The 17,178-nt window shown below is 29.9% G+C and overlaps 1 protein-coding gene across 1 annotated transcript; it reads left to right on the forward strand.

The window, feature by feature from the left end:
* Positions 1-7,271: 7,271 nt before the first annotated feature.
* On the forward strand, positions 7,272-7,736 carry LOC111991097 (protein MKS1). Its single transcript, XM_024022875.2, has one exon. The coding sequence runs from the start codon at positions 7,272-7,274 to the stop codon at positions 7,734-7,736; it is 465 nt and encodes a 154-aa protein (XP_023878643.2).
* Positions 7,737-17,178: the final 9,442 nt, after the last annotated feature.

The raw sequence follows: 17,178 nt of genomic DNA on the forward strand, positions 1-17,178 counted from the left end.
AAGCTATGCTTGGTTTGTGGAAATGGATTCGTAAAGACTATATTAATTGGACTATCCTTTACATTTATGATTTAACCCATTTTTTCTTTCTTTTTTTTTTTTTTTATCCCCTAATTTTTCAAAATTGTTCTTTCAAAAAACAATCGAATTGTCATAAAATAGTAAAATAGGTTGAGATTTTTATTTTAAGAATTGAAATGGCCTAATTTCGTCTAAATTTGTGAAATGTTTTAACATTCGTATTTGCGCGTGCAAAAATTTCTGTGTTTATTTTAGGAACTTACTTTTTTCTATTTTATATAATCATTTTTTAAAAATACTCATATCAAATTATTTATTTTAAACCCTATTTTATTAAAATATTACTTTTTATATTTTTAATTGTTTCTCTTTATTTATACACAACAAGTTAATAATAATCACCATCTACTATATTTCTTCTTGGAATATGTAAAAAAAAAAAATTAAATTAAATGCAAAATGAAGAGTGTCGAAATAAATTTACATAGTTAACCTGTAGTAACCTTGCAAATGCCCTTACAAGATTGGCTGAACTACGAAAGCAACTTATGCAATTGCCTAAGACCCTCAAATAATAAAAAAAACTCCACTTATATATAAAATAAATAAATATATTTAATATTTATCTATATATATTAATTAAAAAAATTAAGTCATCTTATTGGTCAATAAAATGCATTGAAAAAATCTTATTGTATCCTAAAATACAGTACATTATTGACTGCACTACACGCTACCCATAACATATTATCATTGTAGCACATGACAGCCACATGGCCCACACACTATCGCGGCACTAACCTACAGTACCCAGCCATTGATCAAATGAGTTTGAGTATTTCGGGGTTGTTTGGTAGTGTTGAAGAAGTACCAGTCAAGTTTGATGCAAGTTGTAAGTCGTTTAATGTTACTGATGTGCTACATGTAGTTTAATGCTTACTATTATTGCTGTTTAGTCATCACGTGCTGAGCATGTGAAATTTGAGTTAGTTATTAGGTTCGTTAAGTTTGTTAAGTCAGTTAGTTATTTGGTTTTTGAGTAAGTGACTCAATGTATATAAGCTAATCAGGTTTTCAATAATAATCAAGCAGAAGCATTTCATTCCTTTTGTTTTCTCTCTTCTAAAATTCAATAGGTAGTGTATTTTAGACAATATTTTTCAGTGTTTAAATAACATTATATGTATTTTCATACACTTTTTCAACAACACATATTTTTAAAAAAATACAAACAGTATTACTAAAACAATATTACCAAACTGGCCCTTAACTTACAAAGTATCAAGATTTTTCGAGTTTTAAATTTGATTAACAAAACATTCTCATTAAACCCACCCACTGTACACACAGCACACGAATATCAACACAAAGAATCTTGAAGAACAATTACAACTGGTGTGGGTTTTTGTCTGACTCTCCATTTCACACTACCATTTTAGCAAATTTGCATTTGTTTTTTTTTTTTTTTTTCTCATAATCTTTGCTATGTTATTGGCCCAATGCAGTCTGTTCCTTGCTAATAATCAAGACATGAGGAAAAGAAAAGTCAATTCCTTGCCTCCATGGAGTATGAACATGCTTGAGTACTATTTCTTGGGGTAGGTTTAGGATTATTTACATCTGTAAGACTCATTTTCTCCTAAGCGTTTCCACATGCTGCTTTGACAAACTTTCCGTGTGGGTTTAAAGTCCTACCTTACCCTGGAGAGAGAAATTAGTAATTACTCTAGTACACAGTTTAATTGTTTATGGACAAAGTTTAATTACAAAATTGGTCGTACCTTAAGATTACAACCTTACTTAATATATTTTTATTAGAGGTAAATTTTGACAAATCTATTATTAGATTACATTTTCTTCTTATATTCTCAGTGTTTACAAAATTTCTAGAAAATAAAGATTAATAGTTATATCATTAATAAATTGTTTAAATGACAAGTTTTTTTATTTTAATATTATACATAAAGTATAAGCTTATAAATCATATAGTAAATATTATCCAATTAATACAAAATGGCTTTATAGACTGATCTATTATTCTATACTTCAAATTTTATTTTTACTTAAATTATAAATTTTGTTTTATTTATTTATAAATATTTACTCATTATAATGTCTACTAGAAAATATTTATCTAGATATGAAAAACTTTAAAAAAAGAAATGTTAGAAGAACTTAAATACAAAAACTTAATTAGTAATTTTGCATTTCAAAGAGCAAGAAGATACATTTTAAATAAAAAATAAATAAAAATTCAATAAATACTATTTAATTAATATTTAAATATAAAAAATGTCTTATTTAAAATTTTCACCTAAAGCACTCAAAATTGTTGAGCCGGCCTTGTACTCTTCTAGTGGATTTATAGCCGACTATGTTGTAATGGATCTCGAGCCTGGACCATGGTAAGGTCGTGAGTCTCGTGACTTCAACGTGATGAACGGCAATTTAGTGGAGAGAATGTCAATGGGTAGGTGGTGGTTGTCATTTTAGAAAGCGACAGCATTCACAGTTTCACACCAACTAGCGTAATTTTTTTTATTTTTTTATTTTTATAGTTTACATAACTACTTTTCAAATCACCCTAAATTATCTATTTTATACCATGTTTTATTAAAATATTCTTTTAATTAAATTTTTACTATCATCTCAAATCATATCTCTCTCTCATTTTTTATTATTTCTTTATCAGTTTACACAGTATCATTAATCATGTAAATACAACACGGTTATTGTACCTCTGATGTTATTCTACACAAGTTTGGCAAAATTAATGTGGGTGATTTTTGGAATTAAATGTATAAAAATGACATCTTATATTATTTTGTATTCATTGATGTGTGTGCTATGAGGGGGCGATGAGTGTGTGGTGGTAAGTCAAAGCTGCAATTTTTAGATTATATTATTGTCATAATTATATTATTGAACATCCTTTTTGGTTCATTGTCGATTTTCACAAATCTCATTTCCAAAATTGAACTTTTCACTTTGTAAACTACCATGTCCTGTGTCCAAAATTCAAAAGGATTTTTTTGTTGAAATTTTTGGTACTTACAAGATCTCTTCGCCACTGTCAAAGCTTCAGCTACCATCAGCGAGATGCTCGGACCCTAAACTCACAATCACCGTTTCTTCTTCTTCTTATTCCTCTTTTGCATTTCTCGCTTTGTGTTTTTGGAGAAACCAATCTTTTATAGCCTTTGCTTTACTGTCAAACACTACTTTGTCATTTGCTCTTAAATGACTTTTACTTTTCTTCTTTATTACATATTTCATTTCATTATCATTTCCAAAAAAAAAACTTGTATCTCATTCTATTTTAATACTCTTATGGTCACACTTTTCCTTTATATTTTATCTTGATCTTATCAATCTCATTAACATTAGTAAAACATTTCCAACCCTACTTGAAGAAGAAATGAGGCACCCATGATTCAGCCCGCCTCGCCCCATTATCATTCTTACTTTTTAGCAACACTACTCAACAAATTAATTCCAGATAGAATTCTATTATTTCTTTTTCTATAAACACAAAGAATCTTGAAGAACAATTACAACTGGTGTGGGTTTTTGTCTGACTCTCCATTTCACACTACCATTTTAGCAATTTGCATTTGTTTTTGTTTTTCATAATCTTTGCTATGTTATTGGCCCAATGCAGTCTGTTCCTTGCTAATAATCAAGACATGAGGAAAAGAAAAGTCAATTCCTTGCCTCCATGGAGTGTAAACATGCTTGAGTACTATTTCTTGGGGTAGGTTTAGGATTATTTACATCTGTAAGACTCATTTTCTCCTAAGCGTTTCCACATGCTGCCTTGACAAACTTTCCGTGTGGGTTTAAGGTCCTACCTTACCCTGGAGAGAGAAATTAGTAATTACTCTAGTAAACAATTTAATTGTTTATAGATAAAGTTTAATTACAAAATTGGTAGTATTTTAAGATTACAACCTTACTCAATATTTTTTTTATTAGAGGTGAATTTTGACAAATCTACCATTAGATTACATCTTCTTCTTATATCCTCCATGCTTGCAAAATTTCTAGAAAATTAAAAATTAATAGTTATGTCATCAATAAATTTTTTAAATTGCAAGTTTTTGTAGTTTAAAATTATGCATAAAATATAAACTTATAGATCATATAGTAAATGATATATGATTGATACAAAATTTGACATGTGTATTAAGAATGTAAAAAACATACAATTCAACGGTTAGATTTTCAAAATATGTAGTAATGTTTATTTTATTAAAAAAAATTGTAATTTTAGGCTATAATTAATTTTGTAACTAAACTTTGTCCTTAGTTACATAAGGTTTTATATTAAAACATACATTTGTTTGACATGATTTCCTGGCCACATGGAAATATTACATCGTGTGAACTAGGGCTTACACATGACTGGATACATAATACATTGCATTTGCTTCCCAAAAACGGTGGTGGCCATGTCCATGCAGCTATGTTTGGACTTGGGGGTTCACGGAAAGGAATGGAAGACAATGATACTTTTGTAAACATTGTTGAAAGATTCTTAAACTTCGTTACACGTACAAAAGATGACAAGCAAGTAGTAGACCCACTTTCAGACAAATCTTTAAATGCACCTGAAGAAGAAAGACCAACTGTGCCAGCTACTAAAATTTAAGTTGGGCCACCATTAATTGACTTGGAATTAACACAGACATAGATCGAAGGATTAAAAGACAAATTCTTAGAGTGCCGTTTGACTCGGATTTATAATACATGAAAATGAAAGAGACTAAAAGACTAACTTTAATTTGTAGAGCAAATCCCCAACCTCGTGTATTTTGGTTCCACCAGTCCTTGTGAAATATTCCCAAGTCAAGAAATAGGTACCTTTCAATTTCAAGTATTGTCAATTTGTCATTAAATAAAAAAACTTTTTTTCATAATTAATTTTATGAATAGTAACATATGAAAACTATGCTATTGTTTACCCTTTTCACCATGGTATCTGTGTTGATAAAGGCTCCAGGATTTTTTTTCTGGGGAGTCAGCAATGGCAAAGCTAGGAATTTATCATTTGTCATGAGGGGCGAGTAAAAAATTAAATGATTAATCTTTTATTTTCTATAGATAAACTTCCATATTATATACAATAATCTAAAATAATGTTCTAAATACAATAGTCTAAAACTGTTATAAAATAGGTAAGACAACAACTATTAAATGCATAAACTAATATAATTAAATTACTAATCATACATTTTTGTCAAATTAATAATAACTTAGTATATTTATATGTAATATCAATTATATAAAAATATATGATAAAGAAGGAGAAGACTAGTAACACACTTAGGAGTAGAACTAGGAATAAATTTGAAACTAAGAAAATAAAATAGTAACTGATATAAGATTTTACGTTTGAAGTGGATGACTTCTTAATCATACACATAGACATAGTCACTCTCTTAGAATTGGAGATAAAAAGAAAAACTAAGAAAAAAATAGAAGGGAGAAAGCGAGATAGAGAGAATGAGGAAAAAATTACAGATCTACATATTTGTACAGATGTGTTGGTTGTAACAGTGATGTAATTTTTTTGTTAATGAAGAAGAAAAGTTTAAGGAAAAACAACTTCATTTCGTTGTCAATTGCAAAGTAAGCCGAAATCCTGGAAAGAATATTCATATTTTTTTTAATGAATGAGCAAAAATTTTGGAATTGTCACAATAATTTCAAAAAAAAATTCCACAACAAAATGTAGGTGGCCAATTGTTAAAAGTAGATAAAAAAAAATATTGTTAATTGTGGGTCCAAATAAAAAGCAGTTACAACTTATCTCATATTATTGTAAGAATATTGTGAAAATAAAATTAAGATGATCATATTCAAGTTTCAAGCTTATTTCAATTGGGTTTAAATAAAATTTAGAATTAGGGTGTTCAAATTTTTATTTTAAGAGTTCAAAATGAAAAATTTTTAAAATTTTTATATATAAAAATTTTGTTTGAGCCAGGTCAGGTGGTTGAACCCCCTGGCCTTAATGTAAAGCCGCCCATGTGATAACAGGTTATGAAGAAGAATAGTTTAGACGAGTAGAACATTCTAGCTAAACTGAGCTACTTGTCAAATCCTTTTGTGTCAGTGTTATAATACGAAAGTTCCAAGTTGATAGGGTTTGATTTGGTATAATGGTTCAATTATTACATATTTCTACTTAATTGTTGAATTCTTCCACGTCAGGAATATCACCTAGAATACAAAATTTAGCCTTTTCAGAAGTTTTTTTTTTTTTTTTTTTTATGGATCGAAGATATTGTTCTCAAAACAACTCTTGTTCTTGGATTTGATAGCTATGTAATGTACTTCCATCCGCTTCGAAGGCAAATTTAGAGTTAAAATTTTTACTTCATATACAACACGAATGTATCAAAATCAAATGGAAGAATTTGTCAACTGGGGCAAAAATATTACCATTTTCTTTCTTTGCTCCAAATTATAAGGAGATTTAGTGACAGTTTCCAAATGGCTTAACTAAAATGCTGTTTTATAATTTACCAATATTTTTCCTCAGTATGGCAATACTAGAGAGAATTATTAAAAAACACACATGTTCGTTTAGAAACATTTTATTTAGTTGAAACTGAAATTTTTTTGCTAAAAGTACTGTAAATAAAACTAAAAGGTAATTGAAATAATACACATAAATAATACCAAAAAGTATAATAGAACCCATGAATAATAGTAAAAAATAAACTGAATAAAAAAAAAAAAAAAGAAGGCTTTTAAGCAATAGCAAACACACTCATACAGTATATATAGTTAAAGTTCAGTTTTTCCTTTTTTTCGCCACAATATGAAGTAAGAGAACCTGTAGAATAATTCTTCTGAGTTCTGAAACAGAAAGAAATAACCTAACACAGAAGAAAATTTCGACCCATGAAGACTTTGACTGACTTTGTCTCACTGGCTACTTTTGATTACTCTTTCAACAGCACCATTAAAAATTAAAAAAAAAATCATTCTAGAGAAACAGCCGGCAAACTCTACGAGATCAACAATCATTTTTTTAAAAATAAAAGCAACAAAGACTAATTCAAACAAAGCAAAATCGAATAGATAGATATTGCAATTTTTCAAAGACGTCACTCAAAAAGTCACTCCCTCCTCCAATATTATAAATACAGGTGGTTTTTGAGCTAAACTTAAGAACCGGCAAGGAAAGAGAGCCGTGATATACAATTGGGTGTCCGCAAATTCATTCATTCACAATTAAGATGAGCTTCCAAACAAGAAAACATTCCTTGGAGTTGCAGGGTCCAAGGCCTGCACCTCTTACAGTGAGCGAAAACTCCTCAAAGATCAAGAAGTCGAATCGAAGACGGTCTCCGGTTATAATATATCTCCAATCTCCTAAGGTTATTCACGTAAGACCTGAGGAATTTATGGGAACAGTTCAACAACTTACTGGGAATAACAATCAAGCTGCACCAAGTAGAGTTGCTGCTGCTTCGGCTTCAACTTCTCAAAATTATTCTTACACTTCTACCTCTAGTGTAATGGTGGACGCTCATGATCAAAACATGGGCATGGGCATGGGAATCTCAAGCGCAGCCCAACAGACATTTGATTATAGTACTGGGGTACCAGACTATGGTGCTGCTGATCCAGGTTTTGGAATACCTAGCACTTCCAACTTTGCTGAATATCCTAGCTTCTATATGAACCTAGATCATTGTTAACTGCAACGGGATTTGACCTAGATTAGATGCTGCTTTTGGTTTTTTTTTTTTTTAATTATTATTATAATTTTTTTTATAGGATATACCTTGTATTTTTTTTAGATAGGATTCTCATATGATCCAAATCTAATTAGGAAATTTCATCATCAATTCATTATAGCAAATACAAATCTTCTGTTTTACTTTTTTGTATTCCTTTAAACAATAGACTGCAATCTTGTAAGCACATGGCCTTCAAAAATAATAAAAAAGTCCAAGCTCATGAAGTAGGTAAATCTAGTTTCAATATTGGCCACTGACAGTTACATCATTTGTGATTTCATCAAGCATAAAAAAACTTCAAGCAAATTGAACTTCTGTACTCCTGACCACTTCAAAAACTTGGCCTCTGCTTTGGTCGGCCAAAAAACAACACAAAAGTAGAAGTAACCACATACATACATGCAAATATGCTATGCATCCTGCATCTTGAGGTCTTCATAGTCTTTCCGTATGAACCAATTGTTACGAATTTCCCTGAAATTTTTAGTTTATTTAATGACTCATTAATATTTTTTGTTAATAAACGAATGTAACATTGTTTTTATCCGTACAAATTAATGTTAGATTGAACGACCATTATAATCTCACAATTACATTTAGAGAAGATTTTCTTTGTCATATCATCTCTAAAAACTATATATATGATCAAGGCCATATTATAACTTTCAAGTGGAGTTTGTGGTCTACCTCAGTGGCGGCTCTATAATTTTTTTTATGTGGTTACTAAGAAACTTAAATTATACAAAATTTAATAAAGAGACAACTTTAATATATCAATATCACAAGAAAAGAAACATGCAAATACATGAAATATTACAATTTTTTGTACTAGCAAAGAGAGAAAAAAAAAAAGAAAACTAATAAGTGATAAAGTGGAAATTTAAAATGTTGATATGATCGAGAATAGTAAAGTGAACACAGTAATTTCATAACAAATCTTATACAACAAGCTTTATTAGTGGGTAAAACATGTCATATTGAGCCCAAATTAGAATTAATAACAGCTTACCACATAAGATTTATTGTAAAAATATTGTGAATATAACATTACTATTATTTTTATTGAATTCAAATTCTTGTGATTCTCAGGTCATGTTGTTTAACATTTTTATTAAGGTGGTTAAAATAAATATATTTTTTTTGTAAGTGTGTATATATATATATACAGATTTTTTTCAGGTGGGGGTGGTCACTGAACAGATTAATTTAAACTAATATATATATATATATATATATATATATATATTTGCTGAGTATATAAAAAAAAAAAAAAAAAAATTGGCAAGTGAGGGCGGTCCTGTGACCACCCTCACATACAAGTGGAGCTGCCACCGGTATAACTTTATGTTAAAGTATCCTTATTATATATGTACTATAAATACATTAAAATTATTAAAACAGTTGGTTATCACTAAAACTTTTTATTTGAGTTTCAAAAAGTTTTTATAAAAAAAATATCCTATTAGAATATGATAAAAGCACATTAATTGTATAACATGCGTTACCAACTACATTTGAGACAGATAACCAGCTTGGGGTTGAGGGGGAGAGGGTTTAAACTGTGGGCTGGGACAATGTATCTACTATTTCTTAGTCTGTTTAAAAAAAACGTGTTCAGCTACATGATGTAAGTACATCATATAAAATCAAACTTTCAATATATAATATATGATAGTTGATTTTTTTAAAACTAAACATGTGGTATATTATTTGTGTTTAGACTTTTTGTTACATTTCTTAACGATATATAATTGTTAGAAGCTACACTTTTTAAGTTTATTTCCCTTGAACTATTTTAAAGAATGTCAAACACGTTACATAATTGTAGACACGGAAATGAGCATTTGATGTCTTGCCTTACATAAATGAAAGCAGACTAAAACCCATTATTCTTCAGTCGACCAGACTCCCAGACCACATGTTGTTATTATAATATTTTCTGTTTTAATTTCCAAATCCGAGGCACAATGGAAATGGTTGACAAGTTTTTGGAAAAGTACCTTGATATGCTGATCTTGTTTATTCAATTTCTATGGAGCAATTTGACTTTCGATTATAGGTCCAAGTCAGATAGCCCCACGGCCCCCACCTGTTAAACCCCAATTGATCATAGGGTCAATTTGACAAACGTGTTCCCTTGAACTTGGACAATGCTTATTTATAATTTTAGTCCAGTCTTCTAGGGTGTCTATCGTTTGAAGTATATAAGGTTAGGGGAAAAAAAGTAATAGGTTGAAAATTACCTTACAAGGTGTTTCATATAATTGTTCTTGTGAGTAACATCTCCTTCGGTTGCCAAAGGCTTTTGGACAATTTGGAGTGTGCCCCACCCTATGCATGGGCTAGAAAGTACACCAACGACCGAGTAGGTTGGACGGAGAATTGGGAGTCACCACTTAATGTTGGTCAATGAACCGATTTACGGATTTAACCCTTATGCACAGTCTAATGAACTAAGCATGGAGTTAAATGTATGAACTTGGAAATGTGTTATGCACCCAAGCTTGCCCTTCGAGTGACTCAACCTTTATTTAAGTATTCCACAACCACATTCCAATAAAGATCCCTCTAAAGGGTCTATCCTAATCACACAGACGCAAAGATCAAACAAGATTTGGAAATAAAGGAGTTATGTTCTTCAATCAAACCCTAATCTTGTATCTATAAAAATCGAAACATTCTAGCATTTTTCTAATCATTCAAGAAGCCTAACCATGTTACTAATGAATTATCAGAACCCTAGGCATGTTTCCCTTGAATGTTATCAAATATAGAATGGAAGCCTAAGTCGTATGAGATACAAAATAGAGTGTCTATAGTTATATGCATCATACTTCTCAATAATGCAATAATTTTTATACTTGACATCCTGATCCTTCATGTAAAATCCGGTTTAGATCGACCCCTTGGTTAATTGTGTAACAGAATTATTAATTGCTTACCAATAATCTTAATTGTGATGCACAATATCAATATTAATAACCACAAAATTAATAACAAGTCACCAAATCATAAAGCAAAAATGTAAAAGTGATAAATGAATGAGGTACGTGATACATTGACAAAGTAGAAAACTAATGAACAAATCTTCAGAAGAAATACCACTACAAGGGTAACTTTTCCCATTTAAGGCAATCCACTATAAAATAAGAAGTTTTACAGTCTAGAAAGAGGGAAAAAAAAAATCAGTGTACCTAGACTTTACAATCTCAGTAGTTAGCTCACTGCTGCAACTCTTAATAGCTTTAGAATTTTGAACTTCTTCTAATATGGATTTTTTCATGAATGATGCGTTCGCTTCAACGAATATAAACATATGGCGCACTCTAAAGCACCTCTTTGAAAATTTAATTTATATTGAAGTTTGAACTGACTAGATAAAACTCCTGGTTTGAAAATCTCAAATGCTATCTTTAGTACACAAGATTAGTAGACAAAGAACAAGAAGTTTTCTATGAAGCACAAGGATTTCTTTCTGAACAATATATATTGTTTCGTTCTTTTCTCTGCTTAGGTTCCATCAGAGAGAAAAAATATGATTTATTTAGCTCTGGTATAACCTCCTTCCCTTAAAAAAAAAGGTTGTGCATAAGGTGTTTTATATAGGTGCACAAAGTAGGATTAAAACTAAACCCAAACCCTTTTTCTAATAAAAATAAAATATCTTCTCGCTATAATTTTGCTTGAGTGAAGTTGATTGTCGCTTGAGCAAGATTTCCAAAACAACATAATTATGTCATCTTCAAATGGTCATATCTCATTTATTTCAAATTCAAATTCAAATTAGGTTATATTTATGTCCTTATTAAAGTCTCAAATATCTACTTTCCAATAAAACAAGTTCCACTTAAATATTCAAAACTTTGTCATTTTTCAACAGCTTTTGACCCAGCTCAACCCATTTTCCAATCAATAAATTAACCAATAAACTTAAAATTTATTACAAACAAATGTCATGAAATGGACCCATGCTAAAAATACAACACCTTCATGTGACTATACGGGTAAGGGATGGCAATGAGGTAAGGTGGGACTAAAGGACCTCACATGGTTTTGTCTTTGTCCAATCCCCGTCTTGCCCCTCGTGACGGGAAAAACTTCCTTACCCCACCCCTGCCCCGCACCACACTTATAACCATTTTTTTAAAAAAACTCATTTTATTAATATAAATATACTTAAAATTACAAATTAATTTATCACATCAAATAAAACCAATTTTTAGCAAGGAAAAAATAATATTATCCATATCTCCAAAAAAAAAAAATCCAAAATGAGATACAAAATAGAGTGTCTATAGTTATATGCATCATACTTCTCAATAATGCAATAATTTTTATACTTGACATCCTGATCCTTCATGTAAAATCCGGTTTAGATCGACCCCTTGGTTAATTGTGTAACAGAATTATTAATTGCTTACCAATAATCTTAATTGTGATGCACAATATCAATATTAATAACCACAAAATTAATAACAAGTCACCAAATCATAAAGCAAAAATGTAAAAGTGATAAATGAATGAGGTACGTGATACATTGACAAAGTAGAAAACTAATGAACAAATCTTCAAAAGAAATACCACTACAAGGGTAACTTTTCCCATTTAAGGCAATCCACTATAAAATAAGAAGTTTTACAATCTAGAAAGAGGGAAAAAAAAATCTGTGTACCTAGACTTTACAATCTCAGTAGTTAGCTCACTACTGCAACTCTTAATAGCTTTAGAATTTTGAACTTCTTCTAATATGGATTTTTTCATGAATGATGCGTTCGCTTCAACGAATATAAACCTATGGCGCACTCTAAAGCACCTCTTTGAAAATTTAATTTATGTTGAAGTTTGAACTGACTAGATAAAACTCCTGGTTTGAAAATCTCAAATGCTATCTTTAGGACACAAGATTAGTAGACAAAGAACAAGAAGTTTTCTATGAAGCACAAGGATTTCTTTCTGAACAATATATATTGTTTCGTTCTTTTCTCTGCTTAGGTTCCATCAGAGAGAAAAAATATGATTTATTTAGCTCTGGTATAACCTCCTTCCCTTAAAAAAAAAAGGTTGTGCATAAGGTGTTTTATATAGGTGCACAAAGTAGGATTAAAACTAAACCCAAACCCTTTTTCTAATAAAAATAAAATATCTTCTTGCTATAATTTTGCTTGAGTGAAGTTGATTGTCGCTTGAGCAAGATTTCCAAAACAACATAATTATGTCATCTTCAAATGGTCATATCTCATTTATTTCAAATTCAAATTCAAATTAGGTTATATTTATGTCCTTATTAAAGTCTCAAATATCTACTTTCCAATAAAACAAGTTCCACTTTTTTTTTTTTTTTTGAGAATCAAACTTTTGCTTTTTATTCAACTGGCTGGTAAATCAGCTAATAACAAATGTAAAGTGTCTGGAGGAACATTCTCCATCCAAACTTCATAGTCACTACAAAATTTTGCTCTTCTAGCTAAAGCATGTGCTACCCCATTTCCTTGCCTACGAACGTGTGAGAAAGACAAACTCCTATTGGAGTTTACAAAAGATAATGTATCTTTGATCAAATGACCTATAGCAGAATTCAACCTATTCCCATTTTTTAGTGCCGAGATTATGGAAAAAGAATCTCCCTCCAAAGTTGCTTCAGTAATGCCAACTTCCTGCATAAAACAAGTTCCACTTAAATATTCAAAACTTTGTCATTTTTCAACAGCTTTTGACCCAGCTCAACCCATTTTCCAATGAATAAATTAACCAATAAACTTAAAATTTATTACAAACAAACGTCATGAAATGGACCCATGCTAAAAATACAACACCTTCATGTGACTATAGGAGTAAGGGATGGCAATGAGTTAAGGTGAGACTAAAGGACCCCACATGGTTTTGTCTTTGTCCAATCCTCGTCTTGCCACTCATGACTGGAAAAACTTCCTTACCCCATTCCCGCCCCGCACCACACTTATTACCATTTTTTTTTTTTATAAAACTCATTTTATTAATATAAATATACTTAAAATTACAAATTAATTTATCACATCAAATAAAACCAATTTTTAGCAAGGAAAAAATAATATTATCCATATCAAAAAAAAAAAAAAAATCCAAACTGTTTAATAAGATAATATCACAACAAAACAAAAATCATTAATATCATGCATTTAAATATTTAGTAGCAATACAAACCAATTATTTAATACTAATAGTCAAATGCATAACATATTCCAAATTCCTAATACATAACAAAATTTACATTCGCTAATTTTTCAAAAATAATTTCCAACTTCTTTCACCATAGTGCAGGGTGGGTTGGCGAGGGGCTAAAAAGCTTAAATCCATCCCTGCCAAAAACCTATGAGGAGCAAAGTGAGATGGGGAAAGACAAAATTGGCATCCCTATATATGACACCAGTGGTCAATAAAGTGAAGAAACCCTTAAAGGGTCTCTAGTCCTCTTACCCTTTAGTTTTCTTAAAGGTTTTTTTTTTCTTTTAATTTTAATTTTAATTTTTTTTTTATCAAACTAATACCATGAAAGCATAAATTAGAAAGCAATAAGAGAATGGCTTATCCTAAAAAAAGTAATATTCCTAATATATAGAAAATGGTAAAATGCAAAACTGACCCTCTAAGTTTTTTCAGATTTCATTTCAGTCCTCTAACTTTGCTTTTGTTCATTTCAGTCCTCTAATTTTCAAGTTTATTCAATTAAGGCTTTTCCATCAACTTTTGTTATATGTTGTGGTTAATTTTTCAATTTTATAAATTTTTCTTCAAATTTTTTTAATTAAAAAAATTCAATTAATGATTGAAAAATATTTTCCAATTTTTTTTTTCAAAAAATTTTAACAAAAATTAATGAAAATACCTTAATTGAATAAATCTGAAACTTAGAGGACTGAAATGAACGAAAGTAAAGTTAGATGACTAAAATGAAATCTACCGAAAGTTAGAGGATCAGTTTTACATTTTAATCTATAGAAAATGTTTGTCTATATAGGTGTGAATTTGTGTATGTGAAATTGTGCTCAGATTACCAAATTATTATTGCTGGCTTGATAAGTGCTATTAAGACAATAAACAAAATTATAATTTGGTGATCAATTAAAATTATTACTCCTAATGATACAAGTTATTGAATGTTAAATTTTTAATTATCAATTGCATACACATTTTTTAGAAATAAATAATATACTTCTAAATAAGTTATTGGTTGGTGCTAGGGGAGGAGCTTTAAAATATTTGGCTAAATTAAAAATTACACTCCTAACGTTTGGGGATGTTTAGATTTTACACCTTGAAATTTTAAAATTTGGATTTTACCTCCTAAAGTTTGGGAGTGTTTGAATTTTACACTCGAACGTTTTAAAATTTATATTTTACCCCCTATATTTTAAGGGTGTTTGGATTTTACTCCCTGAAGTTTGGAGTTGTTTGAATTTTACACCCTGAAGTTTTAAAATTTGAGGGTGTAAAATTGAAACACTCCCAAACTTTAAGGGGTAAAATATAAATTCTGAAACATTAGGGTGTAAAATCCAAACACTCCCAAATTTCGGGCCTAAAATCCAAATTTTGAAACTTCAGGATGTAAAATCCAAACATTTCCAAATTTTAGGAGTATAATTTGCAATTTACCCAAAATATTTTTATATTATATATAAATATTTAATATTTTAATAATTAGTCTACAAAAATGGGACTTGGCCCCCAAAATATTTGAGTTAGTCCAATGATGCTTTTAAAAAAATTGTCTAATTGGTCTAGTAGGTATAGAGAATGTTTTTTTGTTCTCACATTCATTTTTTTTTGTACTCATGTCTATTAAAGTTTTGGATTATTCATGTCTTTGAATACTTTATTAGTTCAATTAAAAAAAAATTACTCACTTTTGGCAGACAATTCAGTAATTTATATTAAAAATGAAAATTTTAAGGATTTACTATGGATAATACTAAGTTATGCGTGAATAAATGTTTGTGTTTATGCATGTATATGAAAGTTTGTATAGGCTAATAAATTAGTATCACAAGTTGGCCCCAAATTTTTTTTTCTAGCTACACCTTTGGTTGGTGCCCACAAATTAAAGGTACTTTTGTATACTTTTCTTAATAGTTATATATAGTAATATTTCCATTTTATTAAAAAAAAAAAAAAGGAAAAAGTATGTGATCTAATGGATAGTAACCTGTGTCACGCCCCAAACCCAAAAGGGTTCAAAGCATGAGAAAACATTTTAAAGGTACCTGTAGATTTTTCCCTTTTGAACAATTCAATCCAAATAATTCATATCAAGTACCGACATCAATAATTATCATAGTAATTATCTTAACAATACTCCCAAAATAAGTCAGAGCTCTATGCAATAATTACAAGGACCATTGGCCACAAAAGAATGAAGGTCTGAATAAATAATTACATATCATCAACTTGTCCCATCAATGGGAATAAAGTCATAACCACTATAATATACAAAAGAATGAGTCGAGTCTACACTATAATGTACATCATCTAATATCTCTATCACAAAAGTTCAGCCTCCATCAGTAGTTTGTCTAACTACTATTAGCCACCAAAAAGCTGTCTCAAAACGATCATTGCCTACTCTGAAAAATTTGTAAAATAATGGGATGAGACAGAGCCCAACAAGTAGTATAATTAATGGGGGTGGGGGAAATGCAAGTTTCATGATGATAAACATTTTACAAAGCATATTATAATTTGGGAATTTCCAAATAAATTCTATGGAACCATTTCCAAAAATAATTTGACAAAATGAATAAAATGACATGGTACAAAGCTTCTCAAAATGCTCTCATGAAACCATATACTATATTTTGTGAGCAATAACAATATTATTCCAAACCCAAGGCCACATGACAACGTTGTCACAAAGACGGAACTAATCTGTCGTCACAAAGACGGAACTCATCGTCGTCACAAAGATGGAACTAATATGTTGTCACAAAGACAGAACTCATAGCCGTCATAAAGACAGAACTCAATAATCGTCACAAAGACAGGTGTTAAGATACCAATGTCACACAGTCTATAGTATCTAGCTAGGTAATCACCGGGTAATCACATGTTACAGCACATGGGTAGAACATAAAGAACTCACAAATTACATTTAATTCAAAATATGTATTTCACTTCCAAGTAGTTTCATAAAACCTTTTAATATCCAAAGGTATTCACAAGCTTCTCAAATTTTCCAAAATCATTTCTTGATAATAACATTTTTTATCAATTTCCCAAATATCGCAAGTCAAGATAAAACATCTTTAGTATTTGCAAATAGTACTATAAATCCATAAAATCCATTCCCAAGAATTATATCAAAGATGCTTATCTCTTCCATAATAACAAATCATGCATTTCCCCATATGCAATATTAAACATAATG

The sequence above is a fragment of the Quercus suber genome, unplaced genomic scaffold (assembly GCF_002906115.3).
Source record: "Quercus suber isolate HL8 unplaced genomic scaffold, Cork oak 2.0 scaffold_732, whole genome shotgun sequence".
Classification (NCBI taxonomy): Eukaryota; Viridiplantae; Streptophyta; class Magnoliopsida; order Fagales; family Fagaceae; genus Quercus; species Quercus suber.